This window comes from Ochotona princeps, chromosome 7 (genome assembly GCF_030435755.1).
Source record: "Ochotona princeps isolate mOchPri1 chromosome 7, mOchPri1.hap1, whole genome shotgun sequence".
Classification (NCBI taxonomy): Eukaryota; Metazoa; Chordata; class Mammalia; order Lagomorpha; family Ochotonidae; genus Ochotona; species Ochotona princeps.
The window spans coordinates 83,164,153-83,183,405 of record NC_080838.1 but is presented as its reverse complement, the minus strand read 5'-3'; the positions used below and the strand labels follow the sequence as shown (position 1 = coordinate 83,183,405).

Sequence of the window (19,253 nt, the reverse complement as noted above, 5' to 3'; positions counted from 1 at the left end):
GTCATCCCACCCTCCCAAGCTCAAACCAGTGCTCAGCGCAAGCCCCGCCCTACAGCAAGCAGGACACAGCCAGTAAGGGCACCAAGACAGCGAAGCCCAGTGCAATGAACACAGCCTCAAGTGGACTGACGCAGGAGCCGTGGCCCTCAGCCCAGGCAGGGGACGGAGCAGAGGGAGGCACAGCCACCCTCGACAGCTTCAACGCGACTCCTGCCGGGAGATGCACTCGCCGGCCGAAAACGTGTACAGGGCAGATGAAGCCATGTCGGAGCTCAAGGGGACAGCAAAAACTAAGATTCGCATTGTATTCATCCAGGCAGGCTTTTGATTCCCCTTGCTTCGGATTGTCTTTTACCATATTTTACACAAATACTGGTCTAAGCAGATTGAAAGTAAAAATCAAACCGGCCCTTCCCTTCAGGCTAAGGAAACAAATGCTCACAGCTAAACACTAGAAAGAAATTGAATTGTTTTTCTCAAGTTCACTTTTAATAAGAAAAAATAGCAAACTAAAAATATACCAAGACAATCCTTTTCTAGGAAGGCAGCCACAGCTCACTCCCACCCGAGTGGCATGCTGCGTGGACAGAGCTGTGCCTAGCAGCCTCCTTCCTAAGGCACACTGGAAATGACCTGCATGTCCGGGGTCAGCTGAGCTCAATGGATACCCTGCAGCCAGAAACAATAATAAAACGAGTAGGAAGTATAAACAAAAGGTGCTCCCCAATCCACAGCCCCACCCACAGCCCCCACCCAGGCTATCTAAATCTGCTCTGCAAAAGTGCCCAGAAAAATCCACTGTCCCAGCTGCAGCTCTATTTTGGTTGGTTTGTATGCTTTTAATTTATTTATTTACTTGAAAACAAGAATTAAAGAGAGAGGAGAGAGGAATCCCCTGGTTCACTTCTGCCAACAGTCGGGGATGGACCAGGCCAAAGCCAGGAACCAGGAGCTACTTCCGGGTCTCCCACATGGATGCAGAGGCCTAAGCACTCGGACCATTCTCCACTGCTGCTCAGGAACATCAGCAGGGAGCTGGATCAGAAATGGGACAGCCAGGACTAGAACTGGCACTGCAGAAGCCCACTAAACTAGCTGCGCCACAATGCCAGCCCCCACCTCACTTCCACCAGAAATGATAAACGGGGCATCGTGCTGCAGGCCAGGAAATTAACCCTGAAGGAGACACACAGCCCTGGGCCTCCAGGGAGCTGCCAGTCTCCCATGATGGCTTCTCATCCTTGGAAACCAACAGAACCCACTGTGACACTCGATCTACACACACACACACACACACACACACACTCACACACACAATCACACACACAGGCAGGCACCTAAATCCCAGCCAGACAACATACACCTACATCATCAGCCACATACCCCGAGATCAGCGCCCTCAAAGCTGCGCTGTCACAGAGCCCCAACAGAGCGGAGCACTTTGGAGAGCCAGCTGAGAGCACATTCCAGACACTTCCAGCTACCCTTTAGGAAGGCAACACGTATGTCAATCAGTTACAGGAAAGCAGGAATGAGCAACAAGGTCTCCACATGCTGACATAGTCCAGACACATGTGCTGAGCGTAGAAAGGTGGTCACAACGGCTACATCTGTGTGCTGGAATCATGGTGCCACATGGAGCTTAAACCCATCTGAGTGCCAGTTCAAGTCCTGGCTGCTCCACTTCCAACCCAGCCCCCTGCTAATGACCTGGGAAAGCAGCAGAGGACGGCCCAAGGCCTTGCACTTCTCACATGGGAGGCTCCTGGCTCCCACCTGGCCCATCCCAGACCACTGCAGTCATCTGGAGAATAAACCAGGGGATGAAAGATCTCTCTTTGTCTTTTTCTCTAACACAAATCCTTCAAAAAAAAAAAAAATAGTGCACGTGTGTACACAACACGCTAATGGGCTCATAAATACAAAGGTAGTGCAGGACACAGGGTAGATACCCTAAGAACTTGACCAAAAAATGGCTACCATGGGACAGAAAAGAGACCAGATTGGTGAGTGGAATTTTATTTACTTATTTTTTAAGACTGACTTATTTTCCTTGAAAGTCAGTTACGGAGAGAGGGAGAAAAAGAGAAAGAAAGAGAGTGCACCCCAAAAATGGCTGCACTGGCCAGGCCGGCCTGGTTCAAAACTGGGAACCAGGGGCTGCCTTGGCCAGAGCTGGGCTGGTCTGAAGCTGGGAACCAGGGGCTTCCTCCTGGTCCCCACACAGGCACAGGGGCCCAAGGCCTTGGCTCATTCTCCACGGACTTGGCAGGCCAATCAGAGTGAGCTGAATCAGGAGAAAAACCACCAAAACTTGACCGGGTGCCTGTAATAAGATGCCAGTGCCACGGGCAGACTAACCCATGACGACACCATGCCAGCAAGCAGAATTTTTAAATCACTATGGTTAGAAAACCAAACCAAATATGGCTCAATTTTAATATCAGTTAAAACTCCAAGGGGATCCTTTGGACATATAACCCACCCTCTATGCTGGCCCATACTCTTTTGGTTATTACTGTTTTGTGACTTCTTGACTTTTTTTTTTAAGATTTATTTATTTTATTACAAAGTCAGATATACAGAGAGGAGGAGAGACAGAGAGGAAGATCATCCGTCCAATGATTCACTCCCCAAGTGACCGCAACGGCTGGTGTCGTGCTGATGCGAAGTCAGGAGCCAGGAACTTCTTTCCAGGTCTCCCACGCAGGTGCAGGGTCCCAAGGCTTTGGGCCGTCCTCACTGCTTTCCCAGGCCACAAGCAGGGAGTCGGATGGGAAGTGGAGCTGCCGGGATTAGAAGCGGCGTCCATATGGGATCCCAGGTGTTCAAGGCGAGGACTTTAACCATTACGCTATTGCGCCGGGCCCCAATTTCTTGACTTTTGATTGCTCCTAAAAGTTGCACAGGTGATGTGATGCACAGTCAGGGCTGTGGCTCCATTCCAGGAGCATAAAGTAATAAAGGCCTATTTAACACCAAGAAATACCTCCGTGGACGGGCCAAATGCTGCATCTCTGAGTTACATCACTAGCTTAAATAATTCCACATTGATTTTAAAGACCTTCCCACTGTGGGTAACTCCTACAAGCAGTATTTTTAAAGAGGCTATTACACAAGAAAAGCAAAGTTTCTCAAAGTGTGAGCCTCTGCTCTCATACAACAAATATGGACTAAGGAGGGAAAGAGGCTAGGTCCCAGGGCAGTGCCGTGGCACCACCTGCAGTGGTGGCACCCCCTGTGAGCACCAGCTTAGTCCTGAATGTACCACTTCTGCTCGGCTCCCTGTTTCTGTCAGAGACACTGCTGCAGCTCCTTGCTCCTGGCTTCATTTGGCCCAACCTTGGCCATTTCCGGCACTTAGGAATGAACCAGTGAATGGAAGACATCTCTCTCACTCTCCAATCCAAATAAATAAAATAAATGCTTTTAAAAAAAAGTTAGCCTGTGGCTAAATCCTCTCCTTGTAACCACTGGGATCTGATAAGGGTGCTTATCTGTGCCCGGATACTCCACTGCCCATCCTGCTCCCTGCCTGTGACCTGGGAAAGCAGTAGAGGATATCCCAAAGCCTTGGGACCCTGCACCCACATGGAAGACCAGGAAGAAGCTCCTGGCTCCTGGCTTCGGATTGGCTCAGTTGCAGCAGTTCCAGCCACTTGGGGAGTGAACCACCAAACAAGGAAGACCTTTAACTCTGGCTCTATTTCTCTCTGTATATCTGCCTTTCCAATAAAAATAAATGAGTTCTTTTAAAAAGAAAGGTTTTTTTAAGGTTTAAAGAGAAAAGGAGAAGTTGACACCATAGCATAACACACTAAGCTTTCGCCTGCAGGGCCGGCATCCCACATGGAAGCTAGTTCGTGTCCCAGCTGTTCCACTTCCAACCCAGATCCCTGCTTGTGGCCTGAGAAAGTGGTGGAGAATGGCTCAATGCCTTCAGCCCCTACACTCACTCGAAAGACCTGGAAAAAGCTCCCAGCTCCCGGCTTTGATGAGCTCGGCTCTGGCTACTGCAGCCATTTGGGGAGTGAACCAATGGATGAAAAGATCTCTTGCCTCTGCTTCTCTCTGTAATTCTGCCTTTAGATAAAAATAAGATAAATCATACTCTGGTTTCTCTTCAGATCGAATAAATCTTTTGCCTTTTACTAAAAAAAAAAAAAGAAGAAGATAAATCTAAAAAAAAAAAAGGAAGAGAGAAAGGAGGGAAGGGGTGAGAGAGGGAGGGGAAGGGGGATGGATGAGAGAGGGAGGGGAAGGGAGATGGGTGAGAGAGGGAGGGGAAGGGGGAGGGGTGAGAGAGGGAGGGGAAGGGGAGGGGTGAGAGAGGGAGGGGAAGGGGGAGGGGTGAGAGAGGGAGGGGAAGGGGTGAGAGAGGGAGGGGAAGGGGTGAGAGAGGGAGGGGAAGGAAGAAGCGAGGGAGGGGAAGGGGGAGGGGTGAGAGAGGGAGGGGAACGGGGAGGGGTGAGAGAGGGAGGGGAAGGGGAAGGGGTGAGAGAGGGAGGGGAAGGGGAAGGGGTGAGAGAGGGAGGGGAAGGGGGAGGGGTGAGAGAGGGAAAATGAAGTGCGGTCCCAGGGCTCACATCAGACGTACTGAACCCAAATCTCAGGGGTCAAACTTCAGAGTCTGAATTTCCAATGAGAAAACACACACACACACGCACACACGCACACACACGCACACACACGCACACACACACACACACACACACACACGCCCCAGTCTTCACTCCACTCAAGAGCCAGGAGCGCGGGCAGGCAGCAAGTTGACATTCCCTGCGCTCTGAAAAGCCCAGCCAAGGGCAGGGAGAACCTAACCCGGGCTCCTCCCAGGATGACCCAGCACATCAGATCACAGCCATTTCCGAAACAGCATCCTTATCTCCAAGAACAGAGAAACAGACTTGGGGAAGAAGACCACAACTTCACAGCGCCACTAGCAACCAACTTCAAAACAGGAACACTCAAGGCCCAGGGCACTTGAATTATGCCCAGGGCATGCTGTCCTCACCATGAGGAGCCTCACCAAGCCAACCTCACCAAAACAAGGCGTGGACGGTGCCAGGTGCCGTCCCGGAACGCGCCGGGGGGACTGTCAGCACTGGAGATCCCATCTGCACTGCAGCCCGGAATCTCCCTGCGGCACGCCTTCACCCCTCCATGGAACCTCCTGCTCCATCCCGCAGCTTCCTGGCACCCCAGCTCTACACCGTGCCTTTCCCCATTTCCAGACAGAGCGGACACTGTGCTTTGCCTGACTCCCAGCCTGGGAAGTCACTCCTGGGTGAGCAAACACCAAAATCTCCCCCAAAAAGATCAAAGTCCAGCCTTTACAGGTGGGCAAAGCCGCAAACCTACGGCCACCAAGCGCGGGCAGGCATGGGAACCGCCTTGAACAGCGGAACTGCTGCCGGGAATGAAAGCTGCTCAGGCAGCGACCTGGCAACATACATTTTTAAAGGAGGTATTTATTTATTTGGAAGGCAGAGTGATGGAGAAACAGAGAGAGAGATCTCCCCATACCCTGGTCCACATCCCAAATGCCACAACAGCTACGACTGGGCCAGGCGCCAGAGACTTCCTCCCAGTCTCCCACATGACTGGCAGAGGTTCAGAAAGTTGAGCAGTCACGTGCTGGTTTGCTGGGGCATTGGCAGAGAGCTGGAACTCCAACAGGACGCGGGCATCACAAATGGCAGCTGCCTCACTGGACCACGATGCCTCCCCAACCTGGCAATAAAATGAAAGGTGCCCACTTCCGCGGACGGAGCAAGTCTTTCATAGAAACACACCAGAGAGAGACAGGTTCACTCCTGTTCACAGCATTAAAACAGCACACACGAAACTGTACATGCTTAACAGCATGAACACACTGGAGCAGTCAGGCGAAGGTGCACCGTGTAGCAGCTGAAACCAACTAGAACCGCCAGTACAGCAGATACACCTTAGACCACCATCTGAACAACAGTAAGCTGAGGCAGATCTGCGCACTACTGCTCATTTAAAACAAGCAAACAGGGCCTGGCAGCGTGGCCTAGTGGCTAAGGTCCTCGCCAGGATCCCATATGGTCGCCGGTTCTAATCCCGGCAGCTCCACTTCCTCTCTGTCTCTCCTCCTCTCTGTATATCTGACTTTGTGATAAAAGTAAAAATGAAAATTAAAAAAAAACACACACAAGCAAACGGCTCCACACAAGTCAAACATCCTTCATCCAAAATGCTTGGGGTCAGGAGTACGTCAGATTTCACAGTTTTGAGACTGTGGGTTGCTGCACAAAAGTAATGGGATGTCTTGCGGATGGAACCCAAGTCTAAACATGAAAGTTATTTCCGTCACGTACTTCCTAGCCGTGTGGCTTGCAGAACTCGGCACACGCTACTTGAGGTGCAGCTGCTTCTCAGTGTGAGCCATCGCAGGTGGTCAGGGACTGACCGTGCACTGGGGCCACCATCTTGAAGCTTTCCCAAAAAGTAAAATTTTTAAAAATTTTAAGAAAAAAAAACCTAGTCTAGCTATTGTTTTCACAACTTGAGTTTTTTTTAAGGGGCGTTAAAATATCTAGACCAGAGAAGTTAACTGGACTAAAAGATGTTCACTTTTTCAACTCTTGGATCACTCTGCGTGGCACTGGCTTTACAGATAGCCAGACACAACAGCCCCACAGATCCATTTCTGATGACACCAATTAGACACCAGCACAGAACCTCAGCCAGTTCTAACTGGACAGAACAGGCCGGGGGGAAGCAGAGATCTGAACTACAGAAAATGTTTTAGGGGCTAGCATCATGACACAGCATGGTAACCCTCCACCTGCGGTGCTGCCATCCCACAGGGGCACCAGTTCGAGCCTTGGCTGCTCCACTTCTGATCCAGTTCCCTGCCAATATATGCCTGGGGAAAAAAAGATGACCTAAGTCCTTGGGCCCCTGCACCCACATGGCAGACCTGGAAGAAGCTCCTGGCTTCAGGCTGGCCTGACTCCAGCCACTGTGGCCATTTTGGGAGTGAGCCAGTAGTTGGAAGATCACTTTTTCTGTGTCCCTCTTTCTCTGTAAGTCTGCCTTTAAGGAAAAAAAAATTGTCAGCAGTGAATTAAAATTGAAAATTACTTTCACTGACAACGCACACACACACTCCAAAGTTCCAAATTACCAAAAACTAAACAGGTTGTCTGCTGTAACTCACAGGACACGCGGAGCTGGTAGCCAAAGCAGTGATTTCCATGTTCAATCCTCATTAAATTAAGACTTTGTTTTCCCCAGAGTCCAAGAAAAACAGAAAAATCTGCCAACGTGCTGGTCGCACTGTGACCCAGCATAAACTCCTGCGCGCGAGAGCTGCAGGGCCACAGGAGAAGGTCTTTTCCTTAAACATTAACCACCACCCCCCTCGGTGCTTTTTTTGAACATCTAGCCACTGTCCAGAGCAGAGACTCCGGCACTGCACCCACTCCCTGTTGACCCATGAACCACCTCTGCAGCTGCGCTTCTTCAGGGGCGGAAATGCTGAGCAGTGACCGCAGCCAGGCAAGCTGGCCCTTCCTCCCAACCAGGAGGGCGACACACTTTCATTCAAAATAAAATGTCCAGGCCTGGCACAAGGGTTCTGGCTAAAATGCTCTGCTTGCATACATCAGGATCCCATAACACCGCTGGTGCCCCGCTGCTCCACTTCCCGTCCAGCTCCCTGCTTGTGGCCTGCGAAAGCAGCAGGGGATGACCCAAAGCCTTTGGACCCCACCCACGAGAGAGACCCAGAAGAAACTCCCAGCTCCTGACTTTGGATCAGTTCAGCTCTGGCCATTACGGCCCCTTGGAGAGTCAACCAATGGACAGAAGATCTTTCTGTCTCTCCATCTTTGTAAATTTGTCTTCCCAGTAAAAATGAATAAATCTCTGAAAAACAATAAAAAATAAAAAATTTCAAGGGCATGCATTGTGACTCAGGAGGTGTAGCTGCCACTTGGGCTGCCAGATCCCACACCCTAGCGCTGGCTCCCGTCCAGCTGTTCCGCTTCCAATCCAGCTTCTCACCGAGGGGCCTTGGAAGGCAACAGAGGATGACGTAAGTACTTGGGCCTCGGCCACACATGAGAGACCTGGATAGAATTCCTGCTCCTGGCTTCAGTTAAGCCCAGCCTAGCCACTGCATTCATTTGGGGGGATAAATCAATGGGTGATAGATTTCTCTCCCTCTCTCTCTTTCACTCTTTCAAATAGATGAAAATAAATAAAACTAACTTTGGAAAAAAAATTAAATTTTTTTCTCAAAAAAAACTTTACAATTTCAAAATTCTCAGTCCAAGTTGTTGATTTACCAAAACAAAAGCTATTTTTACAAAAATCCCCTATGCTTCAATGTTTTTCCAAATTTTTACCAATTTTACTCTCCCTTCATTTCAAAGTGACTTCATTTGTGTAAAAGAACTCAAACTGGTGTCAAGTAGCACCTTGGGGTTGTGCCCTGGACGCTAAAATGGTACCAAATGAGCCATCAGGAGGGCCAGCTACTCCAGGAGGTACTGGCCAATTGAGAAATGCAGAGTTTCATATATAAAAAAAAAAAATGCTCTTAAAAATCCCACTCACAGGCCAGTGCTATGGCATGGCAAGTACGGCTCAGCCATCTCGGGGATGATGCTGGTTTAAATTCAGCCTGCTCCGCTTCCGATCCAACTCCCTGCGGATGTTCCTTAAAAACCATGGGAGGACAGCCCAAGTCCAGGGTGCCTGACCCACATGGGACCCAGAAGACGCTCCTGGCTCCTGGCTTCAGACCAGCCCAGGCTGACTGCCACTTGGGAAGTAAACCAGTGAACAGCTCTCTCTCTCTCTCCAGTGTCTTCCCCTCCCTCCCTCTCTCCAATCTCCAACTCATCCAAGTAAAATAAATAAAGTCTTGTTTTAAAAAGCTTTTCATGGGCCCGGCGGCGTGGCCTAACGGCTAAGGTTCTCGCCTTGAGCGCCCCGGGATCCCATATGGGCGCCGGTTCTGATCCCGGCAGCTCCACTTCCCATCCAGCTCCCTGCTTGTGGCCTGGGAAAGCAGTCGAGGACGGCCCAAAGCCTTGGGACCCTGCACCCGCGTGGGAGACCTGGAGGAGGTTCCTGGTTCCTGGCATCGGATCGGTTCGCACCGGCCCGTTGCGGCTCACTTGGGGAGTGAATCATCGGACAGAAGATCTTCCTCTCTGTCTCTACTCCTCTCTGTATATCTGACTTTGTAATAAAAATAAATCTTTAAAAAAAAAAAAGCTTCTCATAACACACACCTCAGTTTTACACACTGGAGGACGGAACGGAAGCTGACACAGAAGAAACAGCAATCTGCCCAAAGCTACTCTGAGATGCACGCTTACGGGGCAGCTACACGAGGGACAGATCCCAGCTGCCACACACTCCCCAGGACCTCCTATAAAAGTTACAAATACCTAACTTTGCCAAATTTCAGTCAAAAAAGGCATATCAAACATGTCCTGCTGTGTCCATCAGCTTTAAAATGTAATTATTTATATAAAAGACAGTTATATAGAGAGGAAGAGAGACAGAAAGAGATATTCCATCTGCTGGTTTAATCTCCAAATGGTCGTAACAGCCAATGCTGAGCTGGTCTGGAGCCAGGAGCCAGGAGTTTCCGCAAGGTCCCCCACTTTCAGTGGGTGCAGGACCCAAGCACTTGGGCCATCCAGCTTTCCCAGCCGCATTAGCACGAAGCTGAACGGAAAGCAGAGCAGCTGGGACACAAACGGAATGCCAGCACTGCAGACAGTGCCAGCTTAACCTACTGTGCAACGATGCCAACCCCTCACGGATCCTTGTACTCTGCAGCTTGCTCCTGGGGCTCTGTTCAGCCTCCATCCGTGCAAACATCACACTGCTCAGAAATGGTCTCATCTTGCCAACACTATGCCCACAAGATGAGGGATGGTAGAGCTGCTGGGGCATGTCCTCGCCTTCTCCACTGACCAGGCACCCGTGGGCCACAGGTGCCAGCAGCAACATGGTTGATGACAGCACTTGGCCATTTGTACAAACACAGCTTGTAATCAGCTTGGGTGCATGGCATTTCCTCAGAAGCTCATTTCCCAGCACCAGCAGCAAATGAAAGGAAGACAGGATGACGGGGAGCAACTCTCAAGAGCACAGGCCACATTGCTTCCTCCAAACAAGCCCTTCCAACAGAAACCATAAGAACCATCCATTGGACAAGGCCCCAAAACATGTACCAAGTTAAATCCTGGGACCAGTGCTATGTGAGGCGGGTAGAACCGGCATCCCACATGAGCACCAGTTGGAGTCCCAGCTGTTCCGCTTCCAATCCGGCTCCTGATTAATGTGCCTGGGAAAGCAGCAGAGGATGGCCCAAGTACCTGGGGCCTTGTACCCACATGAAAGACCCAGAGGGAGGCCCAAGCTCCTGGCTTTAGCCTAGCCCAGCCCTGGCCACTATGACCATTTCAAAAACTAACTACTCCTTTTTAAAAAAAGATAAGAAGTCAAAAATCAGCCTACCCGTGTAGGAGGAGCCCAAGGCAAACAGGCAGAGGCTGCAGCCCAGCATCTTACACTTCAAGGGAGCTACAAAGTCTGGGAACAGCAAGTAAAAAACCGGGGGAGGAATCTGACCTATTTCACACCCAGTCAGCCCTTCTGCCCAGGAGAAGAAGGACCAGTGGAAGGAGAAATGGCAGGAAGAACTTGACCGAGTCCCCTAGAAGGCGCAGCCTGAATACAGGCTGAGCTCCTCCCTGAGCCCCCATGTCTGTTCTCCCACCGTGTCACCTGGCTCTCCCCAGTCTCCCTCTCAGATTCTGTCTGCTCTGACAGATGCCTCACCCCATTAAACCTCGCTGCCTTGCCCACACTAGTGTCTCACATCTGAATTCTTTCTTGCACAAAGACTAGAACCTTCTCTGATCATTTCTGCTAACAAATCCATTGGTCTGGACAAAAGTCAGAGGATTACCAACAGGGGCCGCTTCCTCATGCCTGGTAGCAGTGAGTGTAGTCTGAGAATTACAACACACCAGCCAAACCAGCTTGCCTCTCTGAACCACCTGTGGGGCCAGGCCAACTTGCCCTGAGCAAGGCGGTCAAGAATTACTATGGCAAGAGTTCGCCCAGAAGAGGAAGAATGAGAAGTGGATGGAAACCAGGAACCAACTCCCAGGGTCCCAGGGGCCACAGAAACTTCGGCAGGTCAGGGGCAAGTGGAGAGGAGGCACTGAAACCGGAAGTACCTGCATGGGGAGTCGGGGGGAGCATGGGGACCTTGGCTCTTGGTTCTGGGTTGACTCCTGGTTCCCGGCCTCAGATCAACTCAGCTCTGGCCATCTGGGGAGTGAACCAGCACCAGCAGATGGAAATACTTCTCACTCCTTCTCTCTGTAAATCTACCTTTCAAAGGAAAATAACTCAAAACAAATAAGCACATCTTTTAAAAAATTTTGAAATTAGAAAAATTCAGGGGCTGGCACTGTGGCATAGCAAGTTAAGTTTCTGCCTGTGATGGGGCAGAATGATTCGAGTCCTGGCTGCTCCACTTTCAATCCAGCTCCCTGTTAATGCACCTGGGAATGCAGCAGAAAATGGCCCAAGTGTTTGAACCACTGAAGCCAAGTGGGAGAACAGTAACAAGTGCCAGAATCCTGGTTTTGACCGCCACAGCAGTCCTTTGGGGACTGACCAAACAAGCAGATGGAAGCTACCTCTCTCTCTCACTCTATCCCTGCCCCTCAAATAATAAAATCTGCAAAAAGGAGAATACAATCCCCACAGGCTCTTACTACCAACACCAACCAGCGGGGAGGAGGGGACAGGGTGACCACGAGTTGGGGGAGAAGCGCAGACCTACCCGGAAACAGTTCATCGCTGAGGGAAGGCCCTGAAGAGGGGTGCATCGGACACTGGCGTCTGACGGGGCCGCAGCACAGCAGTCTCTCTGCCGCCCACCCTCCTCAGGGGCGAGGGGTGCTGAGCAGCCTGCACGGGGGGCCACCATCCCAGCCCCTGCACAGGGGCCTTCCCCGGCTCACACCAACCACAGGACTGCGCGGTGTCTGCTATGCCTGAACCCACTAGATGGTGTTGGCCTGAACAGCTAGCTCTCCCTGTCCCAAGCAGATAAAAGCAACCTCCCCGCCCCATTCCCCCAGTGAGATAAGGAGACACCAAGGGCAGGGAGGCCCTGACAGCTCAAAGCCCCACACAGGGATGCGGCAGGAGCAGAAAGTCCCTCTGAGGAACTGCCAAGAGCTCCCTCAGAACGGCGCCTTTCCAGCCTGCCGCCCTCCGTGCTGGCCTGTCCCTCCCAAAGGCTCGTCCTCCCGCAGCACCTCACCGCAGACAGACTGTGACATTCTGCCAAGTGGGCCAGGAGCCCCAGGTGCGCCATGAGCAAAATAAAAGCAGCTAGAGGCTGGCACCCCCTGGGACCCGGCCAGCGCTTGCAGTACCCAACCTGCTTCAGGATTGGGAGTGCAGCAGCGGCACCAGGAGCGGGCCAGCCTCGGCCACCAGGCAGGCCTGCGGCCACCGGGCAGGCACAAAGGCGGCTCTGCTTTCACAGCTCCCCTCAGGAGCCAGCTGCAGCAGAGAGAAGGCGAGAAAAAATAACAGCTTCTCCCTCTCACTGCACCAAGCAACGCTGATGCCACTCGATAGGGAGAAGCAGGGAAGCCGGCTGCTACGGAAGCAGAAGATGGGGAGCGCACGCACCAAGCTTGCCCTGTGCCAGCACCTGTGCCGGGCCCCTCTGGGCAGCCCCGCCTCTGCTTGGCCTGGGCCAAGTCCAGAGGGTGGAAAGCTGAAGCCTGCCCTGAGCTAACCAGGGCTGCCAACAGAATGTGGGGCACGAGCGTTAAAGGGCCGGTGGCCTGGAGGGGCGGGCGGCGAGCCTTATCCCCAGCCTCTCCCGGGGTCCCCCGTTAAGGGGCAGCAATCCCCTCAAAGGAGTCCCCCCACCACCACTAAGGTGACAGGCTCTAAAGGAGGAGTGTCCCAGCTGGGGAGAGGTGCGGGGACAGGGGCAGGCACACACGCCTCCACTCCCCCAGCACGGCCAGGCTGAGCACCCCAAGGCTGACAAGTGGGAGGCCGGCAGGGCGAGCCCAGGGGACCCCGTGGGCGCTGTGTCCACACAAACTGTAAAGGAAGGCACGGCAGGTCGCGGCCCCAGACGGCAGCGGAGCCCAGGGCCGGGCGCCTTGGCTGGGTCCCCGCCAGCAGGCAGCACCCCGGACCCGGCGGCACAGCCCGCTCCCGGGGCCTGCGAACCTTTCTGCCACGGAGAGCCCATCCCTGCTTCACACACCGGGAAACTGAGGCATCAGCAGCCCCCGCCGCTCAAGTTCACTGGTGCGACCGCAACACCGCGCTCGGCCGTGGCCGGAGCACCCGGCAGGTCTCTCCAGACACACCGACCGCCGCAGCAAAGTGGCTCGTCGCGCACCCTGAGAACTGACCTCGGAAGGAGACGGGGGCCAGCCCGGGGGTCCCGGGGGGGGCTCAATAACACCGCCAGGCAGAGGACGGACGCCCCTCCCAGGGCTCGGCCGCCTCCCGGCCCCCGAGGTACGGCCCGGGGTCCCCCGAGGCAGCCGCCGAGCAGGGGGTCGCCCCAGTGCCCCCCAGGGGTTCCGCCCGAGTGGCCGGCGCTCCGGGGCTGAGGCCGCGCGCCCGGCCCGGCCGAGAACTTCCGGCGGGGAGACCCGCGCCCGGGCCCCCGCCCCGGCGTGCGCGCGGCTCGGGTCCCCTTTCGCGGCCCGGGGCGGCGGCCGCACTCACCATATTACAGATGGAGGCGATGTTGCGGACAGTCATTAGTCTAAAGGTGGCGGCGAGCGCGCACCGCCATCTTTACCAGGGAAGAACGGCGCGGGCCATGGCGGGCGCGGGCGGCGAGGCCGGGCCCGGCGGCCTGGGTCCGGCTTCCAGCTCGGCCGGGCGAGGAGGCCGGGAGGGCGGGACGCGGGGCCCGGGAGGCGGCGGCGGAGGCGGGGCGCGCGCGGGGGGCGGGCCGGGGCGGGGCGCGCGGGCAGCGGGGCTCCCGGCGCCGCTCGGCCTCGGAGGCGCATCCCGCGGCCCCGGCGCCCCGGCGCCCCGGACGCGCGCGCGGTGCCGGTGTCGCCCCCCCGTTCGCGGGACTCCCGCCTGCTCCCGCAGCCCCCGGGGTTCCGGCTGTGCTTTGGCTGGGAGAGCAGAGGGGACTAAGGTGAGCGCGGCCAACTTTTGTATTCTCTCCAGGCCTGCAGCCCTCGAACCCAGCGGGGACCCAAGGCGGAAAATAGGGTTGGTTCAGTGCAGGACAGTGGTCAGGAAGCCTGGCCTGCCCGGGCGGGCCTGGGCCCCCGGCAGGGAAGGCCAGGAAGCGCGTACTCCGTGGTTTGCGGGCAAGCAGGTACCTGGGAGGAGTCCGAGGCAGTCCAAGAGGTGGAACAAAACTTTCCCAGGTCCCCAAGAACACGCACCCGCGTCCGGAGGACTCCCGCCTCCCCCGTACGGATGATTTTTTTTTTTTTTTTTAAGATTCACCCATTTTTATTTGAAAGGCAGAACCACAAGATAGTCCACAGTGCGATGACTCAGTGGTTAAATGCTCGCCTTGTATGCACTGGGATCCAATTCGCATCCCAGCTGCTCCACTTCCCATTCAGCTGCCTGCTCCTGGCCTGGGAAAGCAAAGGAGGATGGTCTAAGGCCTTGGGACCCTGCTCCGGAAAAAGCTCCTGGCTCCTGGCTTCAGATCGACTCAGCTTGGGCCGTTGCAGTCACTGGGGTGTGAGCCAGTGGACAGATCTTTCTCTCTGTATTTCCTCTCTGTAGATCTGCCTTTCCGATAAAAATAAATACAACGTAAAAGGAGCATTATCCAGGTCTCCCACGTGGGTGCAGAGGCTGGAGTACCGGGCGTCAGCAGGGAGCTGGATCCCAGTGTGGCAGCAGGTCTAGAACCAGAATCTTCATGGGATGATGTGCTGCGGGCCGGAGGCTTAGCCTACCACACCATAGCACCAGCCCCCAAAGCTGTGTGATTTCTATAAACAAGTCTGTAACTCTTGAGTGATGCTCGTGAAACAGTGTAGCTAATGGCAAATTGAATTAAAAGAGAAATGAATACCATTAAAGGTAACTTTTACAAAACCGAAAACAGTTTCCTTGGATAACCTTGTGACAAGATGGGTTGTGCACCGGAGGTGCCGGAGCTGTTCAGGCTAATTCCCAACGACCCAGGCGTTGAGATAAAAGTCACAACACCCATGAAAGGTTTGAGGGGAGTAGGGGTGAGGGGCCCTGTCTTCCCAGTGTGTTTCAGTGAATCCAACGATTAATATTCCCATTGTGTTAAGTCACTCTACCTAATTGTTATTTCCAACTAGATCTGACGGACACCGTGGCCCATGGTAGGTGGTCACCATACCTGCCTTCATGATCCGTGGCCCCACTCTGTGGCATTTCAACAAGAAGAGGCAAAGCTGGGAACATTTTCTCTGCCATGATCATTTGGAAATTTATAGCATTCTCCACAGACTTTGGTAAAAATTAGCCTATTATAGATTGGATTTGGGGTCCCACTTGAGGTTGCTTTGGCAGGGCCAGACCCAATGATTCAGGTCCTAAGAGAGCTTGCAAGCGGGACCGTTCCAGGCCTGGACTGCAGAGGAACAAGCAACCATCCTGACTATGTGGCCCCCGAGCCGCGCACGAAGCAGGTATGCTCACCTGGACTGGGGGACGGGAAGACAGCAAACCCCTGAGCTGCGATCAGCCAGGCACCCAAGTCCCCAGGGAGACTGCGATATGAGGAACATTGTGAGACCAGTTCAGGAGCTGAAACGCAGGCCTCGGAGTTCCACATCAGAGAAATCCCACCAACTTTACGAGAAACAGAGACTTTCAAAGGGTTCAATATTTTTGTAACATGGGCACACAGATTGAAAGTCTACTGGACTGAAAATGCCATTGATATACTGAGAAATGGACAGTGTGTGACTACTAAGTGTCCATCAGCACTTGAAAGAAGGCCCTTGTATGCGGCGTGTGACAGCCTGCAGCCTAGGGCCAAGTGTTCTAGGGACACTGCCACTGGGCGGGAAGCCCAGGCAGAGAGCGCGCAGACAGCAGGTCAACCCCACACAGATCTTGTCAGACTCATAGATGATTCCATATATATTTTTTAAGATTTTTATTATTTTTATTGCTTTTTTTTTCATATAGACTGGGATTCTGCTCCAACTCTCCAAAGATTTTATTTTTATTGGAAAGTCAGATAAACAGAGAGGAGGAGAGACAGAGAGGAAGATCTTCATCCACTGATTCACACCCCAGGTAGCCGCAATGGCCAAAACTAAGCCGATCCGGAGCCAGGAGCCAGGAACCTCTTCCAGGTCTCCCACGCGGGTGCAGGGTCCCAAGGCTTTGGGCCGTCCTCAACTACTTTTGTAGGCAACAAGCAGGGAGTTGGATGGGAAGCAGGACTACCGGAATTAGAACCAGTGCCCAAATGGGGTCCCGGTGTGTGCAAGGCGAGGACTTTAGCCGCTAGGCCACCACAGTGGCCCTGATTGAGTATATTTTAAGCTTCCTCAAGGTTGGTGCTCACAGGTAGAAACCAGAAAACAAAGAAGGTTCCTAAGCTGACCACTGAGTTGGAGGGAACCATCCTTGCAGGAACTTTTCGGCCAGCCTTTTTGTTAACTCATCCTGTGTGCACAAGTGTTCACCAGAGACTGCCCTGTGGCATTCCCTGCGTGAAGCACTGTGACCCTGAGCTGGTGCAAAACTGCCCAGTGCCTGCTGGGATGGGTTTCAGGCTACAGTGCTTGCTGGTAGGTTTATCTGTCTTTGCTACTTGTTGCGTGCTAGTATATGCTGTAAGCATAAAATAACATTATATTAGAATTTCTGTAACAAACACATCTGACATCACAAGTGCAGTTCACAAGTGGTTCTGATTGCCCAAGCCTTTGTCACATCGTCTAGGTTTGAAGTGCGCATTGAAGCGCCATTGAAGGGTTTTCCAGGCAGGCTGGAGCTTGATTAGGTTTTTATTGGATAATGCATTGTGATGAGCTGAAAAGCAGATTACGGTAGTTAGCTGCACTGTGGGGAGAGAGGGCTGAAGGACACCAGGCATGTTCCAGAAATCCACCACGCAAGGGTACCCGAGTGCTCGGTAGCCTGGATTTAGCAAAGTGGCCGTTGAATAAGACAAGGGAGTTTGCAGACCGTTTCTGGAGGAGCCAGCTGTGAGCCTGTGCTTGACCTGAGGAATAAGGGTGCACCTGGGTTTCTAACGGGAATGGAAACAGCACTGGTCTGTCCTTCCCAGTAACAGGTGCTTAAAGACAAGGTTCCACCATCGGTTGTGGGGAGAGGTGAGTTGGTTCCAGGAGCGGATATTGAGATGAGATCTGCTTGTTACACCAGGTAAGCCTGGCAGCGGACAAAGCTGGGGCTCAGGGGAAGGTCTGCGCTGGAGAAGGTAATCCCAGAGCAGCCGCTACGGAGAACACAGCCGAGGGTGCTGGACGACAGGCCCAGGGAGAGCGCGGTGGGTGAGAATGGCCAAGCGCTAACCACGCCAGCTGGCAGCAAGGGAAGAAGGGAAACCAGTGACAGCTACGCACTTCCAGAGCACATGGGCAAACCAACAGCTCCCAGCATGCGAGTCACAAGGAGCATTGCAGGCTGCGGCTGGGAGGCGGCCAGCCTGGCCTGCATCCCACACGGTGGTCCCTGGGTTCCAGGGCCCGCAGCGACTCCAGGTTCCTACTAATGTATGCCTTGACGGGCAGGTGATGACTCAAGTAACTGGGTCCTTTGCACCGTCCCAGGAGCCCTGGATCGAGGTCTTCGCTCCTGGCTTCAGCCCAGCTCGTCTCTTGCCATTGTAAACATTCACGGAGTAAACCAGTGAAGGGGAGTGTCTATCTCAGATAAAGTAATTAAACTTTTTAAAAGCTTAGTAATCAAGTATGTCAAGTAATGCAGCTGGAAAGTCAAGGAACCTAAACAATAATAGTGTTAATTTTAATTACTAAACTCCCATATTAGAGCCGGCACCATGGCATAGCAAGCTAGGCCTCTACCTGTAGTGCCAACACCCCACATGGGCGCTGGTTGAGGTCCCATCTGCTCCACTTCCAATCCAGCTCCCTGCTAATGTGGCTGGGAAGGCAGCAGAGGATGGCCCAAGTCTTTGGGCTCCTATAACCACATGGAAGACCCAGAGGAAGTTCCTGGTTCCTGGCTATGGAACAAGGCCAGCTCCAGCCCTTGGGGCCATTTGGTGAGTGAACCAGTGGATGGAAGATCTCTCTGCCTCGCCTCTCTGTAACTTCTGCCTTTGAGGTAAAAATAGATAATTTTCAAAAATAGAAAAAATAGAATAAAAGTGGCTTCAAGCAACAAAACTTGTATATCTCATACACACACACACACACACACAAATACCGCACATGTATACACACTCATCCATACACCTCACATGCAGGCACACACACCCCACTGGGCACTCCCAGGCCTGCGGCTACCCCCTCACCATGCACCCTTCCCTTCTGGCGCACACAGCCCTCAGAGCTGACTTCCGCAGGACACATCCCCAGCCTCCTCTCCCCAGGAAGAGCCCTCATCCAGTGCCTCATTGTGTAATTCCTTCGTGCACCCAGCCAGTTCTGTGTCAGGAGCCCACACAGGACGCCCTCAGACACTCCGCTGGCACGCATTGCCCCTCCATTCTGCAGGTCCTCGGTCATCCAGTTTGAATTCCACAGTCGACATCCCTCCCAGGGCTGGGCCGGGGCGGGGTGCAGAGCCAGTGAGCCGCCCTGCTACGTGAGGTGAGCTGCACACGCTTCCTGCAGAGGCAGGGCCCCCAGGTGAGAGCCCAGACAGCAGGCTGAGGCAGGCACGGCATTCGGGGGGCTGCCAAAGGATCCCCTTTGATGTGCATGTCAGCGGGAAGGACCTGGACTGTGGCTGTCATGAGACAGAGAGGTGCTCATGGCCGGGTGGCTGCATGGTGGAGCAAAGGGCCCAGAGGCCGAGGGCAGAAAGAAGTCCTTCCGTCGGGCAAGGGACAGCCTAATGCTCCCAGTGGAGGGGGCGGGACTCCATCTGCTCCTTGCTGTGTGCCTCAGCACAGACAGGTCCTCCTGCCTTGGTGTGCACCATGAGCCTGAAGGGTACGGCAGGCAGCAACTGCAGCCTGTGGGGACATGCACACTGCTTCCCCGTTGACAGCCACCGAC

At 53.6% G+C, this 19,253-nt stretch overlaps 1 protein-coding gene across 2 annotated transcripts in view; it reads right to left on the bottom strand.

The window, feature by feature from the left end:
• The window catches only part of USP46 (ubiquitin specific peptidase 46), a 51,029-nt gene extending 37,054 nt beyond the window's left edge, over positions 1-13,975 (bottom strand). The window contains exon 1 of one of the 2 annotated variants that reach the window (XM_058667316.1): positions 13,789-13,975. In XM_058667316.1, coding sequence (XP_058523299.1) covers positions 13,789-13,824 — 36 coding nt within the window. In that variant the 5' untranslated portion in view covers positions 13,825-13,975. Of the gene's footprint in view, positions 1-11,857; positions 12,006-13,788 lie in introns of those variants that run through there. The other variant, XM_058667315.1, reaches the window with a different exon arrangement.
• Positions 13,976-19,253: the final 5,278 nt, after the last annotated feature.